The 21,434-nt window shown below is 44.0% G+C and overlaps 4 protein-coding genes across 5 annotated transcripts in view; 3 read left to right on the forward strand and 1 right to left on the reverse strand.

The window, feature by feature from the left end:
- Positions 1–10,945, forward strand: part of obscna (obscurin, cytoskeletal calmodulin and titin-interacting RhoGEF a) — a gene marked incomplete at its 5' end in the record, with an annotated part of 26,648 nt that extends 15,703 nt beyond the window's left edge. The window contains 27 exons of the mRNA XM_025053468.1: positions 3–137; positions 267–494; positions 590–856; positions 969–1,235; positions 1,377–1,643; positions 1,809–2,075; positions 2,201–2,452; positions 2,565–2,831; positions 2,934–3,200; positions 3,286–3,552; positions 3,654–5,822; positions 5,963–6,035; positions 6,143–6,240; positions 6,354–6,469; positions 6,776–6,976; positions 7,109–7,191; positions 7,454–7,627; positions 7,723–7,882; positions 7,965–8,066; positions 8,164–8,328; positions 8,425–8,583; positions 8,688–8,865; positions 8,967–9,080; positions 9,527–9,694; positions 9,791–9,893; positions 10,154–10,283; positions 10,359–10,945. Coding sequence (XP_024909236.1) covers positions 3–137; positions 267–494; positions 590–856; positions 969–1,235; positions 1,377–1,643; positions 1,809–2,075; positions 2,201–2,452; positions 2,565–2,831; positions 2,934–3,200; positions 3,286–3,552; positions 3,654–5,822; positions 5,963–6,035; positions 6,143–6,240; positions 6,354–6,469; positions 6,776–6,976; positions 7,109–7,191; positions 7,454–7,627; positions 7,723–7,882; positions 7,965–8,066; positions 8,164–8,328; positions 8,425–8,583; positions 8,688–8,865; positions 8,967–9,080; positions 9,527–9,694; positions 9,791–9,893; positions 10,154–10,283; positions 10,359–10,655 — 6,974 coding nt within the window. The remainder of the gene's footprint in view (positions 1–2; positions 138–266; positions 495–589; positions 857–968; positions 1,236–1,376; positions 1,644–1,808; positions 2,076–2,200; positions 2,453–2,564; positions 2,832–2,933; positions 3,201–3,285; positions 3,553–3,653; positions 5,823–5,962; positions 6,036–6,142; positions 6,241–6,353; positions 6,470–6,775; positions 6,977–7,108; positions 7,192–7,453; positions 7,628–7,722; positions 7,883–7,964; positions 8,067–8,163; positions 8,329–8,424; positions 8,584–8,687; positions 8,866–8,966; positions 9,081–9,526; positions 9,695–9,790; positions 9,894–10,153; positions 10,284–10,358) is intronic.
- A 256-nt stretch (positions 10,946–11,201) lies between these two features.
- LOC112486786 (obscurin-like) lies at positions 11,202–18,896 on the forward strand. Of its 2 annotated transcripts, none has more exons than XM_025054264.1 (22): positions 11,202–11,556; positions 11,708–11,816; positions 12,059–12,192; positions 12,287–12,399; positions 12,506–12,674; positions 12,759–12,846; positions 13,316–13,516; positions 13,601–13,661; positions 13,747–13,824; positions 13,903–14,075; positions 14,160–14,186; positions 14,295–14,447; positions 14,535–14,580; positions 14,664–14,741; positions 14,886–16,620; positions 16,710–16,832; positions 16,927–17,049; positions 17,161–17,328; positions 17,398–17,503; positions 17,885–18,124; positions 18,424–18,647; positions 18,701–18,818. In XM_025054264.1, exons 2-22 carry the CDS (start codon positions 11,788–11,790, stop codon positions 18,790–18,792), a joined length of 4,161 nt encoding a protein of 1,386 aa, XP_024910032.1. In that variant the 5' UTR covers positions 11,202–11,556; positions 11,708–11,787; the 3' UTR covers positions 18,793–18,818. The 2 variants fall into 2 exon arrangements, with proteins under 2 accessions (XP_024910032.1, XP_024910033.1); XM_025054265.1 differs by having other exon boundaries at positions 11,205–11,556; positions 18,811–18,896.
- A 193-nt stretch (positions 18,897–19,089) lies between these two features.
- On the forward strand, positions 19,090–20,062 carry LOC112486790 (obscurin-like). Its single transcript, XM_025054280.1, has 3 exons — positions 19,090–19,110; positions 19,549–19,698; positions 19,784–20,062. Coding segments are annotated over exons 1-3 (333 nt in total). The 5' UTR covers positions 19,090–19,108; the 3' UTR covers positions 19,965–20,062.
- Positions 20,063–20,077: 15 nt separating this feature from the next.
- Positions 20,078–21,434, reverse strand: part of guk1b (guanylate kinase 1b) — a 6,174-nt gene continuing 4,817 nt past the window's right edge. Inside the window, exon 8 of the mRNA XM_008330569.3 lies at positions 20,078–20,799. Within this exon, the coding sequence (XP_008328791.1) occupies positions 20,770–20,799 (30 nt within the window). The 3' untranslated portion in view covers positions 20,078–20,769. The remainder of the gene's footprint in view (positions 20,800–21,434) is intronic.

Here is a 21,434-nt window from a genome sequence, read left to right on the forward strand (position 1 = left end):
AGCAAACAGTAAGTACGACAGGGTCCGGGATGGCTGCTCCCTCCAGCTGCACATCAAGGAGGTCAAACCTGAGGACAGCGGCAGCTACACGTGTCAGGCGGATGACGTAGAGACCAGGGCGGACGTTGTGGTCAAAGGTCTGTTTTTGTGTTTAATTAGGAAAGTTTTACTGAAACATAAATTTATATTTTTGAAGAACTATAAAAATAAAAATCTTACTTCCACAGAACCTCCCCCATTTTTCAAGAAAACATTATCACGTGTAGATGCAGAGGAGGGAGGTTCAGTCTCTCTGTCCTGTGAGGTGTCCAAACCTGGTCTGTCAGTGCAGTGGAAGAAGAACAGACTGCCTCTAAAGGACAGCGGGAAGTACAGGATGAAGCAAACTGGCTGTCTGCTGGAGCTCTGCATTGAGGAGGTCAAACCTGAGGACAGCGGCACCTACACCTGTCAAGCTGGAAGTGTGGAGACCACTGCGAGTGTGTCAGTGAAAGGTGTGTGAATCTGCTTTGTCCTTGTTTTGGTTTACTACTGTATGATAGATGTCCAGTGCTCAATGTATGTTTTTTCTTTTAAACTTGTTTCACAGAGCTCCCTCCATTTTTCAAGAGAACCTTGGAGAGTTGTGATGCTGTAGAGGGCGGTAGAGTTCACCTGTCCTGTGAGGTGTCTAAACCTGGTTTATTGGTGCAGTGGAAAAAGAACGGACTCCCACTCAGAGCTGGCAGGAAGTACAAGATGAAGCAGGAAGGTTGTCTTCTGGAGCTTCTGGTTGAGGAGGTCAAACCTGAAGACGGCGGTAGCTACACGTGTCAAGCAGAACGTGTAGAGACTACCGCGAGTGTGGAAGTAAAAGGTGACGTCTTTATGTTGTTTTTTCAATCACTATCTACAAGTCAAGTCTATATGTTGGAATTTGTTGGTATCAGTTTGAAATCAGAAGTTGTTGATCTTTGTTTTCTACACAGAGCTGACTCCAGTCTTCAACAAAGAATTAAAAAATATGGACGCCAAGGAGGGAGGTACGGTTTCTCTGAGCTGTGAACTGTCCAAACCTGCAGTGTCAGTGCAGTGGAAGAAGAACAACGTACCGCTGAGAGCAAACAGGAAGTACGAGATGAAGCAGGATGGCTGTCTTCTCCAGTTGAACATTAAGGAGGTCAAACCTGAGGATGGCGGCACCTACACATGTCAAGTGGGAAGTGTGGAAACCTCTGCGACGGTGACAGTGGAAGGTGAGTAAATGTGCAATACTGCGTTGCTAACGCTAATGTTGTAGTTCTTTTTTTTTATTTCATTGATGCTGTATGCTAAAGAATCGGTTTCTGTTAAACTGTGTGTAATTATACATCACACATTAACTGACGTGTTCTTAGAGAGTCCACCGTTCTTCAAGAGGGACTTACAAGGTGTAGAAACTGAGGAGGGAGGTTCGGTCTCTCTGTCCTGTGAGGTGTCCAAACCTGGTCTGTCAGCGCAGTGGAAGAAGAACGCACTACCTCTGAGAGCCAGCAGGAGGCACAAGATGAGGCAGGATGGTTGTTTACTGAAGCTGTACATTGAAGAGGTCAAACCTGAGGACAGCGGCACCTACACGTGCCAAGCAGGAAGTGCAGAGACCACTGCGAGTGTGGCAGTGAAAGGTCGGTGAGAGAAATGTCAATGCAACGGTGTTGAGGTGGTGAATGAAAAGGTGACGTCTTTATGTTGTTTTTTTTCAATCACTATCTATAAGTCAAGTCTATAAATTGGAATTTGTTGGTATCAGTTTTAAAATCCGTAGTTGTTGATCTTTGTTTTCTACACAGAGCTGACTCCAGTCTTCAACAAAGAATTAAAAAATATGGACGCCAAGGAGGGAGGTACGGTTTCTCTGAGCTGTGAACTGTCCAAACCTGCAGTGTCAGTGCAGTGGAAGAAGAACAACGTACCGCTGAGAGCAAACAGGAAGTACGAGATGAAGCAGGATGGCTGTCTTCTCCAGTTGAACATTAAGGAGGTCAAACCTGAGGATGGCGGCACCTACACATGTCAAGTGGGAAGTGTGGAAACCTCTGCGACGGTGACAGTGGAAGGTGAGTAAATGTGCGATGCTGCGTTGCTAACGCTAATGTTGCTGTGTAGGAGGTTCCATATAGTTTTTAAATAACATTAAAATGCTAAAGAATTATACAACACACATTAACTGACGTGTTCTTAGAGAGTCCACCGTTCTTCAAGAGGGACCTACAAGGTGTAGAAACTGAGGAGGGAGGTTCGGTCTCTCTGTCCTGTGAGGTGTCCAAACCTGGTCTGTCAGCGCAGTGGAAGAAGAACGCACTACCTCTGAGAGCCAGCAGGAGGCACAAGATGAGGCAGGATGGTTGTTTACTGAAGCTGTACATTGAAGAGGTCAAACCTGAGGACAGCGGCACCTACACGTGCCAAGCAGGAAGTGCAGAGACCACTGCGAGTGTGGCAGTGAAAGGGCGGTGAGAGAAATGTCAATGCAACGGTGTTGAGGTGGTGGATGTTTGTGTCATTAAAAATAATGTTTTTTGTTTTTTTTCATACCCTTTACCCAGAAAATACTCCATATTTCCACAAGAAATTAACAAATGTGGAGGCCGATGAGGGAGGTTTGGTTTCTCTGACCTGTGAACTGTCCAAACCCGGTCTGTCAGTGCAGTGGAAGAAGAACAAGGTTCCACTGAGAGCAAACAGGAAGTATGACGTGAAGCAAGATGGCTGCTTCCTCCAGCTGTACATCAAGGAGGTCAAACCTGAGGACAGCGGCAGCTACACGTGTCAGGCGGGAAACCTGGAAACAACTGCAACCGTGGCAGTGAAAGGTGTGTAAACATGTGTTGTTTTTTTGCAAAAGAATCCTGTAAAATAAACAGCTGATGTAAGCGATATATAGAATGACATAACTTCCCATGAACTTTCCTCAGAGCTTCCACCGTTCTTCAAGAAGGACCTACAGAGTGTAGAGGCTGAGGAGGGAGGTTCAGTGTCTCTGTCCTGTCAGGTGTCCAAACCCGGTCTGTCAGTGCAGTGGAAGAAGAACAAATTGCCACTGAGAGGTGGCAAAAAATATCAAATCCGGCAGGATGGATGTTTGCAGGAACTTCTCATCGAGGAGCTCAAATACGAGGACAGCGGCAGCTACACGTGTCAAGCGGGCGCTGCAGAAACCACTGCCAGTGTCACAGTTAAAGGTGTGTGTTTTTATTTTTAGGTTCAGAAGTTAAAATGAAACATAAACACTATCTGAAAACACTTATTGTTTTCCTGTGTTTTTAGAACTTTCTCCATTCTATAAGAAGGAATTACAAGATGTAGAGGTTGAGGCAGGAGGTACGGCCTCATTTTCTTGTGAGTTGTCCAAACCCGGGGTGTCCGTGCAGTGGAAGAAGAACAATCTGTTATTGAGAGCAAACGCCAAGTATGAGATAAAGCAGGACGGCTGCATCCAACAACTACAGATAAAGGATCTCAAACCTGAGGACAGTGGCAGCTACACGTGTCACACTGGAAATGTAGAGACAACTGCAACTATGACAGTGAAAGGTGGGATATTGTGCATGTTACAATATGAGAAATGAGAAATGAAAAACAAAATGTTTCCTAGTAATTTTATCATGGATATGACGTAGATTTCTTTCTTACAGCTCTTCAAAGTGTTCCATTAAAAACAGAACCTTCCGTGGTGTTACCGCGAGTAAAAGGCACCGTGTCTCCTACTCCGGACAATGAGAAGCCGCTCCGACAAGAAGCCAAGCCCGTTCCTCCAGAACCCAAAAAGAGAGTGCACAGAAAACCATCTATTACTAATTCAGAGAAAGACGTGGAGCCGTTGATTGATATAAAGAGGATCATAATGAAGAACGGTCAGGCTGACCAGGTCGGAAAACAACCCGTCATTTCTAAAGAGGAGGAATATAACGCTGCGCAGAATGAAACTCAACGGGAGAAAACACGGGTGAAAGTGAGTGAGATGAACAAGAAAGGTGAAGATGATGGAAGGAAGAAAACGCTTGAAGATCCTGGTCGAGCCGAGAACGCAGAGAAGGAGGGTTTCCTGGAAAAGACAAAACCAGGAATCACAAAACTGGAGACAACTGTCATCGAAGACCTTAAAGTAAATGAGTCAGAAGGAATAAAGGATGACAGACAGATGTTTGAACAACAGATGTGGGAAAGTCTTCTGCAAACTGATCTAACTGAAAAGAAATCCAAGTATCCAGGAACACAGGTGTTGAAGAACACCGAGGACAGAAAAGGACCTGGGGTAGCACAGAAAGAGTTTGTTGAAAATGGTTCAAAAGAACATACGAGGTCTGGAGTAAATGAATTGGATATAAACAAGGCAAAAGAGGAGGAGCGTTTGATTCACCCACCAACATCTGTAGATGGAAATCAACGTACCTCTAATGAAATTTATGAATTTGTTCCCCGAGGATCAAAGACAGCAGTTAAAGACACTAACAAAGACCAACAGGCAGAAAGACAAAATATGCCACTAAACCAAATGTCTGTAAATAACCAGGGCATAAAGTCAGAAGAAGAAGAGAAACCTTCTCAAAGAGGAGACGACTCCAACATCCATCCGAGAGTACCAGCGAGGATAAAAGGCAAAGCCAGAGGAGCAGTGGAAAAACAATTATCGAGAGAAACAGACACCGATCAGGTGGAAGGACAGCTGCTGAGAGAAGATGTGATTGGTTTAAGAAAAGATCTGCCGAATGAACATTCAGTGAGACGTGTGGAGGGAGAGAGCGACCTAAGCCTGGAGGGAGAGAGAAGGTCAGTGGTAGTTGATAAAGTAAAGCGTTCTGTGAACGCTGCAGAGACAGATGTGATCAACACGGAAACCATTAAACCACCAGTAAAACCCAAGAGAAAAGAGCCTGAAGTTGAAACAGCAGTAGAACCAACAAGGACGGAAGAAGAAGACACTCCGCTTCTTTACATTTCTGAAGATGAGACGTTCTCAGAGGCTCTAATGGAGCTGCCAGTGGACCACAACGCTAGTTTTCTTACTGAGCCGGTACCAAAACCACCTGTTCTCACAACTAAGGAACTCCAGAAGACACCACCTCCCAAAGAGGAGTCAGAAATCGAAGTCTGCGCCGAGTTCGAACCAGAAATGGAACAGGCCGCAGTCAAAATCCAGGCTGCCTTCAAAGGCTTCAAAGCCCGCAGAGAAATGAAACCTGTCTTTACCGAGGTGTTTAAGAACCAGACTGCCGACCTTCACGGCACCCTCACGCTGACATGTGTCGTGGAAGGAAAACCCAGTGCCGTGCAGTGGCTGAAAAACGGCACACCCATCACCGGCGACCACCGCTGCCAGGCTCAGACCTCAGAGAACAGAGTCTACAGACTGGTCATTAAGAACCTGAAGAGCAGCGACGCTGGAGTCTACACCTGTGAGGCAGTGAATAAGTTTGGTGCATCCTCCTACAATGGTAACGTAACAGTCGTCCAGCCTCAGCAGCAAACACCCACGGCCTGCAAACCTGCGCACCCGCTGCTCGCAGCCATAACGCCCCTGCAGCCTGCTCCACCAAAGCCTGAGCTGGAGAATGATACGCAGACTCAGCTGCTCGCAGCCATAACTCCCCTGCAGCCTGCTCCACCAAAGCCTGAACTGGAGAATGATACACAGACGCAGGGCGTGCAAGGACAACTTCCAACCTCACCTCCGGCTACAGATGAAGCTAACTATGTAGAAAGTTTGAATGTCTCTCTGTGGGAGGCCTACAACCTGACAGAGAAGGAGACACCGGCGAATCTACAGGAGAGACGAGGGTCGTCGGTTAAAGCTGCCAGCTCCAGTGAGTGTCTAAAACAATGACAAATGTTTTAGAAAATGTAGCAAACTTAACAACAAATACAAGTTTTTATTTTTCTTTCTTCTATTTTCTTTTTTTTTGGCCACATATTTGTAAAACTCAATGATTTTCTGCTCTCTCAGTTGTGTCCAGTCCTTCTGATTATGACACCGCTCCAGATGTGCTGGAACATGAACCAGCTCCAGCTCGTCTGAGGTCGCAGCCCAAAAGCAAATTCTTTCACTTGGTCTATTTCCTCTCCGTATGACATTTGTTGTTTGTTTCCCATAAAACTCTTTGTGTCATTTTAAAATTGGCTACAGGGAACTTCCAGTGCCAGAAAACAAAGTTCAACCTTCAAAAGAAAAGGCAGAAGACACAGTGGCTCCTCAACCTCACATGAAACTTCTAAAGGTCACAGGTAAGAAGTTCTATCTGTAATAAGTAGGTTTTTTTGTTTCATGTTCATTTTTCTAGCTCCTCAGTTTCCCTCGTCATGTTTTACTAAAAGCTGTTTTTGTCTCATCTTTGCAGCAGCAGCAAATGAGAGCAAAATGAAGACACCGTCTCCAAAGCACCATCGTTCGCACACACCGTTAACCAGTACAATATCTGGATCCGAATCAGAGGGAGAAGATCACAGTCAGGAGGTGGGTTTGATTTTTTTTCATTTTAACTAAACGTATATACAGCGGTGGGTAGAGTAGGCAAAAAATGTACTCAAGTAAAAATACTGTAACTTTAGAACAGTTACTCAAGTACATAGAAGTAAAAAGTAGTCATCCAAATAATTACTTGAGTAAGAGTAAAAAAGTACTCGAGTACTGAGTAACTGTTGAGTAAGATCTGATTTATTTTTTAAACTTACTCAAGTAAATGTAATGGAGTAAATATATATACATATATCAACTTCATATATACAGAAATATAAACTCTTCCTGTGTTTCTACTCACAGACATTTGAGATGTACGTGGCTCGGGCAGACTGCAGCCCCACCAGTGGAAACAGGGACAGTTTTGTCCTCAAGGAGGGGCAGTTTGTGGAGGTCCTGGACTCATTTCACCCTGACAACTGGCTGGTGAGGACCAAACCCACGAAGACCAACCCTGCGAGACAAGGCTGGGTGTGTCCAGCCTATCTGGAGAAGAGGAGAAAAGTAGGACATTTTCCTACAGTTTGTTTTGTTGTTTTTTATTTTGATTAATACACAGACAGACAGACATCGTCTTGTTTTTTTTTTTACCCTCAAATTCTAAGGACTTTTTTAATAAATGGATAATTCCAATAGGAGACGTTCCCTCAAGTAAGAACACCTCAGGATGGTCTTGATGGAATTGGTTCAACAGTCGAAGAGTACAGGAAAGTTTTGAGGTATGTTTATGTGTCATGTGGATATTTTTAAAGTTTTAAAGTTAAATAATCAGCTCAATTAGTCATTATACATTTACAGACACAAATACACAAAACTAATAATTTGTCTGCTTTAATTTAACACATCCATGGGATTAGATAGATTGAAAAAATAAAGTTTTTTTGACAGCTATTTCAGTCGAGTTCTTGATTTTTTTTTGTCCATGTTGCGTCTAATTGACATTACTACTATTAATTATGTCATATCTGAATGTCTTCCAAGTCAACTGGTCAGAGGCCTCATCAGTGGAGAGGAGGAGTTTGTCAAAGAGATGAAGACGTTCATCTCTCACCAGTTAAATCAAATGGAGTCCAGTCGCCACGTTCCCATGAACATCCTCAACCAGAAGGAGACCATTTTCAGGAATATCAAGGATGTCATCACTCTGCACGAGAGGTATCATCAGAGATTCATTTATTGTTAGGTTTTTCCTAATTCTTAATTCATTAGATTCTTTACCTGATTCCTGTCCAACGTTGCCTCCATTTCAGGTCCGTCCTTCCCGGTCTGAGAAGCTGTGACACGGATGATGACGTGGCCATGTTTCTGCTCAGGCACAGCGACCATTTTGACAAGTATCTGCCGTACCTCGTGGGACAAGCACAAGCAGAAGCCTGTGTCACTGATAAGGCTACGCAACAATATTTCAAAGTATTTATCTGTTTATATTTTAACATCAAACAGTGTTGCTGTATTAGTTTATAAAAAAAATGTCCTGTAATGTCCCTCACAGGAGTTATCACAATCTGGTAAGTCCGACCTACCAGTCATGGACGTCCTAACATTCCTCCAGAGACCAGTGGAGAGGATGCAAACCTACCAGGGTCTGTTGAAGGTCAGTTCGAGGTTCCATTTCTGCAGGTGATCCCAGAGGTCAAGCGAGTAAGAAGACACTGAATATTAGGTAAACAAATTTTGTTTTCTGCCTTTAGGAGTTAATTAAGAACAAAGCCAAGAGTGGTCAAAGCTGCTCTCTGTTAGAGGACGCCTTCTCCATGGTTTCCTGCCTGCCCTGGAGGTCCGACAATCTGCATCAGGTATCGCTAATCGAGAACTACCCCGCTCCTCTAACTGCCCTGGGTGAACCTGTGCGACAGGTAACTATGAACTTTATATTAAACCAAACAGTTATGGTGTTAGATACCATAAGAACATTATACTGACTTTAACTTAAACTGTTTTATTTTGCCCAGGGAGTCTTCACAGTGTGGGAGGACTCCACAGAGGTGCGGACAGCCTCCAGAGGGCATCAGAGACAAGTGTTTGTCTTCAGGGAATGCATTGTACTGTGTAAAGTGAAAAGGGACCTGCGCATGAACAGCGCCATCTACTCCTTCAAGAATAAAATGAAGGTAATGCACGAAAATTGTGGCCGTGATGAAGAAAAAAGACCTCTTTCTTGTTGACAGTTTTCAATGTGTCATTAAACTCTTTTCCCTTTTGACTTACCGTGAAGCTAAACGATGTGGAAATAAAGGAGATGGTTGGAGGTGATGAAAGATCTTGGGGGTTGTGGCACGAACACAGGGGTTCAGTGAGGAGGTACACGCTGCAGGGTCGCTCCGCTGTGGCAAAACTGCCCTGGATCAAGGACTTGAAGAAGCTCCAGCAATGCTCTAATCAGCCTGTCAACAGTGAGTAAACGTGTGAAGAAGAGTTGAGAAAAAAGTACAACTAAAAGTCAATATTTGTACTGCGTTTATACAAATACTCTCATCTGTTTGTGCATTGCCAGGTCCACCTGTATTTGAGTCCTTGTTGTGTGACTGCACCACAAAAATGGGACAGACCATTAAACTGACCTGCAAGATCACGGGGTCACCCAAACCAGTGGTTGGCTGGTTCAAAGGTGAGAAAAAAAATGAATCGATATCTGGTATCATCATACTGGAGAGGTTTGTAGTTCAAAAACATACAGAAGAATAAAAGGAGGAACTGTGGCACTTTATGAGGAAGTCTGAAGTGGCAGCAAAGTATGTGTGGGTGGTGCAGTACTTGCCTGGTGTATGTGGTTAGGTCTGTGGTTTGAATGACAGATTGGTTCCAGGTAGAATTTACTTTAGATTAGATTAGACCTTAAAGTTTGTGGATAACAGAACTCTCCAGATCCCAATGTTGTTGACATTAAAAAGGGAAATATTTAGGGAGGGCAAAGAGGGCAGAAATGGATGAGTTCAAGCCGCTCTGCTCCAACATCCAACGGGAGACGTTAGACCAGAGAATGAAGATGAAAGTTCAGTACAATCAGTTATTACGCCATAGTAACTTCTGCTGTGAAACCTCCTGTTACTGTAGACGGTCTCCCCCTGGAGGACGACCCCCGTCACATCATCACGTCAGACAGGGCCGGCTCCTACAGCCTTGTCCTGGACAGTCTCACCTGCGATGACTCTGGGCAGTATACCTGCTACGCTACCAACTCCGTGGGCAGCGCTGGTTCTTTGGCTAAGGTCATAGTGCAAGGTAGGTCTCCCAACAAAACCACAACAAAACCACAAAACAAAACTACATTTGTCTGACATTTATTGGTTGCTGTTCCATTCCTTTTTTTTTTTCAAGCTCCACCCAGGTTTGTAAGTCGTCTGGAGAGTTCCTGTCTGATAGAAGGAGAGGATCTCCAGTTCACATGTTCCACATTCAGTACTCCGTTCCCACAAATCAGGTAATGAAATAAAGAAGAACTTTCTAACCCCCACAGTGCTGTATTTTTAACTGTTGTCTAGCTAAGACATTGTTTCCTAAAGACTGGGTCGCAACTCTCAGGTGGGTCACAAGAGATTTTTTTTTTGGGTCGTCTCGCATCATGTTTCCCAGAAGTTTACGAATAATGTCTGTTGACTTGGGTTTGTGACTTTTAAAATATGGGTCCCCAGAAAAAAAAGTTTGGGAAACACTGATCTAAGACACGTCTCTGGTTTGAAGGTGGTTGAAGGATGGGAAAGAACTGACCGACCAACAGAAGTATTTAATCCAGAATGATTCTCGAAGTGGAATCCTGAGTCTGACAGTCATCAGAGCGACCGCGGCAGATATTGGACAGTACGAGTGCGAGGTAAGAAACCACGCATCTTCAGCGTTATATACTTTTCCGTCAAAGATTTGGTCAAATTAATGTTTTTTTTCCTAGCTTTCAAACGAGTTTGGCTGCATCAAGTGCAGGGCAGGTCTTTGCCCCGCTTATGTACCACCGACCGATGTCGAGACGGACCAACCTCAGGACTTACCACCTAAAGGTAGGAGTCGACGAGCCGCTGAAGGTAAATACCCTGCAGACGAAATGAAAACCACGTATTTCAACCACACTTCACTAATTCATCAGACTGAAAGGGGACGAGGCACATGTCACATGTCACATGTCACATGTCACATGTCATTGTCTACTTTTCACTTTGAAACCTTCATCTTTTCACATCACGTCATGTGACACTCCTTCAAACATCGGTTCAAGTTTACCTCATTTTTGAAACTTGAGACTCACATCTTCTTTCCTCGGTTTCACCCATTTCACACACTCACGTTGTTTGGAACTTTACCACCAACCAGTGATCATCAGATCCCGACTGTTTGTGGCATTTGAATTCAGCTTTTTAGTCCTTGAAAATAAATCAGTTTACAGTGACGTGTATAAAGAGCAGAGGTGGGTAGAGTAGGCAAAAAAATTGTACTCAAGTAAAAGTACTGTTACTTCAGAGTAATATTACTCAAGTGGAAGTAAAAAGTAGAGTAAAGAGTAAAAAAGTACTTAAAATTACTCAAACACACACACATTTATTTTTTTCACCATTTCTCATCATCCATGAAATTCATTGTTACATGTCGCTCTATATTTTAGTATTTTTTGTTTTATTCTTTTGTGTATCATTATTGCTCAATAGTAGAGTTTGGGTCTAAACTATTGTAGTGTATTGTAGTTTAACTTGTAGTAACTTTCTTATATTGTGTTGTGATTTGAAGGCCTTCGTCATTATGTTAAGACAAGGTAATTACAAAACTAATTTTGTAAAAACTATAAACATTGTATTTTCACACAGTCAAACTCAAACTTTTTCACTTGAAAACCAGATCATCATGTTTGTCATTCCATGTGCGTAACCTACATATTCTTCATATTTCCCCTCTGCCAGTTCTGAAGGAGGGAGTTCCTCACATGGACCGTTCCATTCAAGTCATCCTTGTCACAATAACCAATAACCTCTCAGCATTACCTTGTTCCCTTCTTGTCAACGCATGCTCCAGCTAACTGTTCACTTCTCTGAACACACGAGGGTCAAGTGCAGGTGTGGGCTGATGCCCACAGTAAGTGGGTTAAACCCAAGAGTCTACAGGTAAGAAATGTACTTATATTTTACATACGGTAAATAAGGTAAAGCAGCGAATTTTCCCTTTGTTATTATTCAATATTTCAGTTTTTTGTTATTAAAATAGCATTATAAATATATGTAAGATTGTAGTGATAGATTTGTGTTGTTTTGGTAGACTCAGACTCAGAGGGCTGGTCCACTACCTTTGTAAAGCAGTGGTTACAGACGGATTTCAGCCCCACTTCTCTTGCCAAGATGCTGTTCCCAACTGGACACAGTGACCAGTAAGTTCACGTTGAAAATGTTTTTCAAGACACACACAAAAAAAACACATTTCAAACTTCATAATAGAAGAAGCTGCTTGTGATCCTCCCAACGTGGTAAACATAAAAACACGGTAAGATAAACCCAGCACAAGAGAATTATTTTGTGTGAGCTCTTTACATTAGCTTCATGTAATTATTACTGAATAATATAGTTATTTTGTTCAAAATAGAGTGAATATTTGTTGCTCCCTTTCATCCAGAGCACCGTCCAGCACCGAGACAACTGTACCTACCACAGAGTCCGTGGGTCAGATGGTGCCATCACCTCCGACCTACCTGGAAGAAGTGGAGGAGGAGATTTACACCTCAGAACCGATGCAGGAACTAATGGATGGTACTTTTGTCTTAACAAAGGCAAAGATTATGAATATATTATACATTATTTTAATATATATATTTTTGTCAAATCATCCAATTTGTCTTTTTAGCTCCTCCCTCCATCCAAGTCCCCATTGAAGACCTTTACGTGCAGCCGGGCCAAGCAGCAACATTCACCGCCGTCATCACCGGCCGACCTGCTCCGAACATACAGTGGTTCAAGGTACGAGCTAGAAATAAAACGTTTTTATTTGGTGTTTGGATTAGAGCTGATTGTTTTGATCGTTTTTAATCCTAATGAAGATGGACTTTTATTTCATGTTTTGAAGGATGAAGATGAGCTTGAACCTGATGGTAATATGGAGATGGTCCAGCAGGGTGCTCGCTGCTCGCTGACCATACTGAGCTCCGAGGGTGAGGACAGTGGAACATACACCTGTCTGGCCTTCAATACCTCAGGCCACGTCTGCTGCCAGGCTCAGCTCGTAGTTGAAGAAGGTGAGACAACACGTCTAGCTGTACTGCAGTACTACTCTGAGGACTCTGTAGTGAACGAGTATTATCTGCATATATTCTCCGTAGGCCCACTGGAGTACCAGGAGAGGGAGGTGGAGCTTGGCAAGAGGAGGAAGTTATTCACAGTTTACGATATTCATGAAGAAATCGGAAGGTGAACGGCAGCATCACACTGATTCTGTAGTCGTTGTCTGAGCACATCTCAAAGCTCACACCCTCTCCTTGGACCCTTCATGGTGGTTAATAAATTATCTAGACCACATGTGTCAAACCCAAGGCCCGGGGGCCTATTTTGGCACAGCCAAGTCACTTTGTACGGCCCGTAGGAGCTTAAAAATTTAAAATTTGAGGTTTTAAAACACACAGCAATGAACAATATTTGTAACTTATATATATAAATTATAATCAGTGGCAGAAACATTTATTATTATGTTATGTAGTAGTTACATCCATACAGTCTATACCATTTACAACCAGCCCTTGATGTCTTCTCGGTTAACCTGTCCAACCCTCATCAATTCAAAGTTTAACTTCAGGTCACCTGGTCTCACGTGCAGCATCAGTACCAGGGTTCGTGAACCTGAATCGGACCCAGTCATCTGGAATGATCTGTGTTTTCTCAGGGGAGCATTTGGTGTCGTGAAGCGCGTCGTCCACAGAAGAACTAATGAAGTCTTCGCTGCCAAGTTCCTGCCTCTACAGAGCAGCACTCGCACCAGGGCCTTCCAGGAGAGAGACCTTCTGTCCCGACTGGCTCACCCCAGGGTGGCCTGTCTGCTGGACTTCTTCTGCACCAGACGCACTCTGGTGCTGATCACGGAAATGTATCCTTTGTTGTTAAATGCCGGGGTGTGATTACAGCCGAACTACATTTGAGTCACGGTTCAGATCTTTACTCCTGTGTCCAGCTGCTGTTCTCATGGACTTCTGGACCATTTGTTGCTCAAAGGATCAGTGTCAGAGAAAGAGGTAGAAGCTCCGACGTGTTCTCCACAAAACAGTGTTCACATCTTTTACTCGTGGTTGGAGGATTATATTCCATGTTTGATCGCAGGTGCAGTCATTCATCCAGCAAATCCTGGAGGGAGTTGGTCACATTCACAGCATGAACATCATGCACCTGGACATTAAAGTGGGTTTTACCTTTTACTATGGATTGTTGCAATTGTTGCAAATTTTTCAAACTTAATTCTGTTCTTATCTTCTTCAGCCTGAGAACATCCTGATGGTGTATCCGCCCCGAGATGAAATCAAGATCTGTGACTTTGGTTTTTGCCAAGAAATAGACACATCCAGACACCAGTACAGCCTGTTTGGTACACCAGAGTTCACCGCCCCAGAGGTTGTTCACCAGGAGCCAGTCACTGTGGTGACTGATATTTGGTCAGTCATTTCAATTGTTGCAAAATGTGTACATTTATGTGGTTGTTGAAGAACTTTTTAAGTTGTTTTTTTTTCTCTGTTCAGGGCTGTGGGTGTTATGGCTTTCCTCTGGTAAGACTTTATTTTTTGATCTTTACAATCAGAAATATTTCCAAAGTATTTAAATACACGGTTTAGTCGCTCATATCTAGTTGTTCACATTGGGTTTTATATTCACAGCCTGGTTTGTCGGTGCCCATTTTCCGGGGACACGGACCGCGCCACGCTGCTGAGAGTCGGGGAGGGAACCCTAAACTGGGACGCTCCTGATGTGACGAAAAGAAGCCCTGAGGCCCAGAACTTCCTCCATTTGGTCCTCCAGACTGACCCCGAGTAACAGAAACCCTGTTCTTGTCACCTACTTTGAACATCATCTCTCTACTGAGCTTTCTTTTTTAATTATTATTTTTCTCATCTTAGAAAGCGACCGTCTGCCTTCGAGTGCTTGAGTCACGACTGGTTCCAGGTGAGGAGAAGAAGACAAAAGAGGTGTGTCATATATTTTCAAATCAAAATCAAAGTATAACACATTTACTCAAATGTGTGTAGGATGAAAACGCAGGAGAAGATACTGATGAAATAAACACAAGGAATTTGAAAGGTATTATCTCAAAAAGAAAATGGCAGGTAAGTGGTCTCTCTCACCGTGGTCATTTTGATGAGGTGATCTCAAAAAGAAAATGGCAGGTAAGTGCTTTCTCACCGTGGTCATTTTGAGTTATACCTACGAACAAACCTACGATAAAACCCGACCCTTCTTAAACCGCCCAGCGTTCTTTGACCTGCATTGGGTCAGTGTTGATGCTGCGGCCAATCCCTGAGCTGCTGGACGCTCCGCTCAGAGAGACAGCGGTGACAGTTCCTCGAGAACTCCACGAACACAGCAGCACGTCGCCCAGCAGCAGCTCGTCGTCTGAGTACGACGAGGCCGACTCCTGGGACTTCTTCCAACACTACAGCCCGACTGAAGAGGAGGAAGAGGAGGAAACCGAGGAGGAGTATGACCCCTTGATGGAGAGAGCTCAGATCCCCGCGCCTTTCGCCAAACTCCACCCTCTCGGTGCAGAGGATGAAGACGATGTGACACTGGGGGAGGAAGAGGACGGACTGATTGTAGAGAGAAGGAGGACGTTGATCGAGCGCAGCACGAGCAGGCAGTCCGTCGTGTCTTCAGACGAGTCGGGCCAACAGACGCCTCAGAGGGAGAGGAGGTTCAGCAAAGGCAGCACTCCCTCCCTCTGCATGTCTGACTTTGACGAGGGGTCTGGAAGCGACGGAGGTCTTATCCCTCGCGGCAGTGTCATCAGGAGCACTTTTTACAACACTTCTCATCAGCTTTCCCCTCTGTCTGCCAGACACATGACACTACGAGACAAGTTCCAGGCCAAGAAACAGGAGAGAGGTCGTAAACCGCTGAGGCGAAGCCTCTCAGGTCGCCTCAACGAGCCTCTTATTGAATATGTGGAGGATGAAACCGAGACCATCCGTGGTCAGAGACGAGGATCTGTCCAGCCTTCCATACAGAAGTCGTGTTCCTTCGACAGCGGAGTCGGTCTTGCCCATATGAACTTACCCCCTCACAGGAGGAGCAGGTCCCTCGATGGGTATTCACGGAGGTCTCCTTCACCCGTGAGAAGGACGGCGGCTGTAGAAGAAGGTGCTCAAAGTCTTAAGGAAGATTTCACAGATGGTGAAGTAGCAAAAGGAAACTTTCTGGCGATCCCGAGTCCTCGGAGACTGACGAGGAGAAGAGACTCCTCCACTCCTCACACTCCAGGTGGAACGTTTGTTCTATCGAACTTTTTGGCTGGAAACAGGATGAGCTGTCCTGTGGACCAGGAGGAGACCCCGCAGGGAGAGACATTCGTGGGCTCTCAGGGGTCTCTGGCTGAATCTTATATTTTAGAACACGACGGCTCAGACTCTTCCAGTCGACTGGGCTCCTGTGAGGAGCTGAGTCGGGGGTCGTACAGGGGCAGATACAGATCGGAGGTGAGTGAAGATGATCGTCAGGAGACTCTGATTCCATCTTCTCCCTGCTCATTTCAAGAAATCAAATCCAGAGGCTCATTTCCACAAGCACCACCTAGAAATCGTACCCGCTCCAACCCCAACTTATCTGCACCCAGCAGAATTCAACCAGGCCCCTCACAAACGCCCAGTCCCAGTCCCAGCCTCTCTTCTCTCCAGGCCCCAGAACGACCCCTGAGGGCCGGGGACAAGAAGGAAGGTCACGGTCTCCAGAGACACGCCTCCGCCCCAGCTCTGGAGGTCAAGCTGCTAGCAGGAAAATCACCCAAGCTGGGACTGATGAAGATCTTCCGCAGACAGTCGTGGACTGGACAGTCATACTCCCAGTTGGAGAACACAGAACTGGGACCAACGTTAGGGGAGATCATGAAGTCGGACTCACCTAGCCTGTCTCTGAGGAAGAAAATCCGAGCGTCGGCCTCCAGTCTGACCAAGCTGTTCTCCAGATCGTCCAGCAGGGAGGATGTGAGTAAAGGTAAGTCATCGGGTCAAACTTGACTCGTTCATATCTTTTCACCAAAACAACATTTTTGATCTTTTTTTAAATATTTTTTATAAAAACAGGGCCAATAGTAAAACCATCGGCTCAGATCTCAGATCTTCAAACAGGACTCCAGAGTCCCAAAAAGAGAACTTCCAAAATTCTGCCTTCTTTCAAAATACATGGATTCAAAAAGACAAAAGCTGGTGAATTATTATCTTCTTTTTTTATTATCATTAAATAATCTCTGTTATATTTTCTTTCTGTTAATTTCACTTGGCTTTTTTCATCTACTTCCAGATCTTCATGTCCGTCCCAACAAACCAGACGTGCTCCAGCTGGATGGAGGTGGACTCCTGGTGGTCTGGAGACCGGTCAAGTCTAGTGACCCTGTCACATACTGTTTGCAGTACTGTACAGACGGTGTGATCAACCTGCCATATTAATTAATACTAATTTTGTTTTTGCAAAAAGACAAATTTTATTAAATAAAATATACAAAGTCTGTTCAGTGACGCTGGTGTTCACCTGCAGGTGGCGACTGGACCGTCGTGTCAGAGGAGCTGACTGACAGCTGTTACATAGTCAAGGACTTACCCCCAGGAGCGTCTTACGTGTTCAGGGTCGGTTGCATCAGCAGGACGGGAGCCGGGCCTTTCAGCGACGCTTCAGCACCGTTTGTCACGGCAACTCAAACTGGAGGTACGGAAAATTCCACAGGTCGTCGTCATCAGGATATATTTCTTAATATTTATTCATTTTTTGCTACAGATTCTCACATGTCGCTCATCCACACTGAGTCCTTAAGGTCAAAGGGCACCGGGTCAGAAGAACAGCCCCCACATAAGAGCTACAACTTCCTCTCAGAGATCAACAGGTCAGAGAAGAGAATCGTTGGTCATGATGACAGTAGTCAACTTTTTGGAAAACCACAGCTAGAATTGATGTCATTTCTGGTTGTTATTTCGTCTGGACTTCTAAAAAAAACTTCTAAAAAAAACAATATTTCAAAAAGTCCCCAAAAATATTTTCTGCTTTTGGTTCCAGAAGTTATTTTTTGCCAGATTCTGGACAAAATAATGAATAATGTCCCTAACGATGAACATCCTTAACATTTCTGGCTGTTGTTTTTCGGTGAACATTTGAACATTTGTCATAATTGACGACCAGTTTTTAACCATCTTGATCTTGGATTCGATGAAGAAATGTTTTGTTTTGTCGTCCCCGCCGCCTCACCGTGTCATCTGACCTCTTTCAGGGGTCGCTTCAGTGTAATAACCCTTTGTAGGAACGTGGAGACCAGCCAAGTGTTCGCTGCCAAGATCACGCCGTACCAGCCACAGCAGAGACAGCTGGTGCTGAGTGAGTACCAGCTGCTGAAACGGCTTCATCACCCTCACCTGGTCCAACTGCACACTGCGTTCATAACCACCGACTACATGGTGTTGGTGGAGGAGCTCTGTCCTGGGAAAGAGCTGCTCTACAGCCTGGCCCTGAGGTAAAGGAGGAGAGAAAAACGTTTGTCAACTTTGTTTTTTTATTTGGTCTGACTGTGTGATCACATGTTCTATCATTTTTTTTGTTTTCCACTGAACTGTTTTGGGACTGCTGTGCAGGAATTACAGTGTTATAACTTCAACTTTAGCATTTATATCACTAAATAATTCAAAGTTTTTGAAGCAGGGTCTTTATAAACCCTTCATGTAAACCTCCGACACACTGTAGGAAAACTTGATCGTTGATTTCCTGTAGGGATTAACAAGGTTCTATCTACTGACCGCCGTGCTGCCCTTCCAGGGACCTGTACACGGAGGGTCACGTTGCTGAGCTGCTGTTCCAGATCCTGAGCGCCGTCGACTACCTCCACAGCCGCCGAGTCGTTCACCTGGACCTGAAGTCCGACAACATGCTGGTGGACGACTGCGACCACCTGAAGATCGTGGACTTGGGTTCGGCTCAGTCTTTCTCACCCGGGCAGCCGCTCAACATCGAGCACATCGAGGGCCTCATGGAAAGCAAAGGTACACACTCTTTAAGGAAGGAGGGTTGATCGAGGGCCTCATGGAAAGCAAAGGTACTTTTGGACCGGTTGATATGAAAGTACAGAGTGAATTATCTAAGACATTAAACCGAGTGTTGTTTTTGACTAATGTCCTAACACTTTGACTGTCCTGGCCTCAACAGACTGTCGCAGCAAAGGTACACACTCTTTAAGGAAGGAGGGTTGATGGAAGGAAATAACTCAGCTGATCCTAGCGCCCATTACCTAAGTTCTCCCTAAGGCTCCTGAGATCCTCGAGGGGAACGGTGTTGGACCAGAGACTGATGTTTGGGCTGTTGGAGTTCTGTCTTTCATCATGTGAGTAAATAAAAATATTAAAGTTGAATTAGTGGTTTAGTTTGTTTAAAATCTCCTTCTCCTTCAAAAAAAAAATTTTTAACCCACAAAAAAGATTTGGCTGTTGGAGTTCTGTCTTTCATCATGTAAGTAAATAAAAATATTAAAGTTTTAAAGTTTAGTTTGTTTAAAATCTCCTTCTCCTTCAAAAAAAAAATTTTTAACCCACAAAAAAGATTTGGGGTTTGAGTTCTAAGGAATATCATTATGGAGCATTATTTATTTTGGTTCAGGTGTAGTTTAACTTTTGTCCAGCAGGGCGCGCTCTGACTCTGTGCTTGCGAGATTGACATCATCAGTATGTGAGCTTATATGTTTAAAGAATTGACTGAAGAATTATTATATTATATTTTATGTTTTTGACGAATACAACGTTAGTATTACTATAGATACTACTGCAGTATTTATACTTTATTCTATTATCCTATCTCTTAATAATGCATAATAACAATGTATGTGTGTTTTTTTATATATTTTTTTATTTATTATCCAACCAACATATATATATAATTCCGACTCATTAGGCTGAGCGCTGACAGTCCGTTCCACGCGGAGAACAGTTTGGACCAGGACAAAAACATCAAGAAAGGAAAGATCCAGTTTGGACGTTGTTACCCCGGTCTGTCGGAGGGCGCCCTGAACTTCATGAAGAGCAGCCTGAACAACAAGTCCTGGTCAGTGTGTGTGTGTGTGACCACGTTGTCTGCACGAGGCTAGTCCCATGTCAAACATGTTAATAACGATGTAATAATGTTGTAGGGCCAGACCCACCGCAGCAGAATGTCTACAGAACACATGGCTGCGGGCCCACCGCGGCCCACTCAGGGCCCGACTCTCCAAGGTGTGCTTTTCCACAGATAAGCTTAAAGAATACCTCAAACAGAAGGAGGAAAAACGGGAGGTGGTTCGCACCAAGATTCAGCCTCCGTTCTTCCAGTGAAGCTAAAATCGCAGCCTCGTGACCAGGACTTTTCACCCGAGCCTCGTTCTGCTTTTAGAAAAAAAAGAAAAAAACTGTTTTAGTTTTTCTCAGCTGGTCAAATCCCTCGTTCTGCTTTTAGAAAATAAAAAATAAAAAACTGTTTTAGTTTTTCTCGGCTGGTCAAATGGTGATGTGTCTTAATGCAGTTGAAAACCTGTGAGGTTGTAAATGTTAGTACGGCGTTTTGTTTTCGTGTTAGTTACTGAGGAATTTGAATCAGTTCTTAACAGTTAGAGCTAAAATGAATGAATGTAATTGTTGTGATTTTCAGGGGTTCGATCTTTGATTTATCTTTGGTTCAGATTGATTAATCTATCAGTTGGTGAAAAAAAACAAATAAAATGAACCTGAGTCGTTGATCTTTGTTCTCAATGTTTTTATTGAGTCCATACACACACACACAGTACATGTAAATACTGTAGTATATAATACGTACACAGACGATTTCTCACCTCAGAGCCGTGTTTAAATACACCTGTTAAACGCTCAGTGATTTAGATTTTAACATTTTGTCAAATGTCTCTACAAACAGACGGCTCTCCTGAACTACTGGTACTGTGTCTGTCATCATCAGGTACAGCGACACACGGCGGGTGTTGGTCATTTCCTTTTCTAGATATTGAACTTTTTTATCCACGCATCTGAACCTGTCGCACACATTTGACACGTTTTATTTCCCAGGTGTTTAAATAAAGACAATGAAGACTGAGTCTTAGTCGGGGGAGAATCACCCTCGCTGAAACACAGGTCTGTGTCCTCTGTATTACTGGGCCTCTCTGACTTTGTTGATTTCCTGTACAAAGATAAGAAATAAAAAAAAATGTTATTGTTATTTAGCAACATCTGTGATTCTTCATCTGTCAGTGCTTGGTTAACAGCAGTGACATTACAGCTTTCATTTCCACATTCAGCAGTGGTTTCCACCTTTGGTATTTATAAACAAGGATTTCTCCCTGAAACCTTTCCTGACATCTACCTCCAGCTGGTTGGTCAAAAATCACCCCTTGTGTTCTGGTTCGTACTGACGTTCTTTAGGGCAGTGGTTCCCAAACTTTTACACATGTGAAAACAACCATTTAAAGTCTACATTTGAATCCAAACTGTAATTCCTACAACACTGAAATGTCGTTAATCACCGTCATCATCATCTTCTTCAGCCGCTGCTGCCTCTCGATCATCAGCTTCATCGTCTCCACCTGGTCTCACCAGCTGCAGCTGATCACCAGCTGCAGCTGATCACCAGCTCTCTATATAAGACTCTCTCGAGAGAGAGAGACTGACGCAGCGTTCACCAGCTCTCTATATAAGACTCTCTCTCGAGAGACTGACGCAGATCGTCTTGTCTGTTGTTGTCCGTGTTTGATGCTCCAGCTCTTGTTGACTTGTATTTGCTGTTGAATTGTACATCTGTCCTTGTTTGTTTGTTTG

The sequence above is a fragment of the Cynoglossus semilaevis genome, chromosome 2 (genome assembly GCF_000523025.1).
Source record: "Cynoglossus semilaevis isolate Cse_v1.0 chromosome 2, Cse_v1.0, whole genome shotgun sequence".
NCBI classification, from domain to species: Eukaryota; Metazoa; Chordata; class Actinopteri; order Pleuronectiformes; family Cynoglossidae; genus Cynoglossus; species Cynoglossus semilaevis.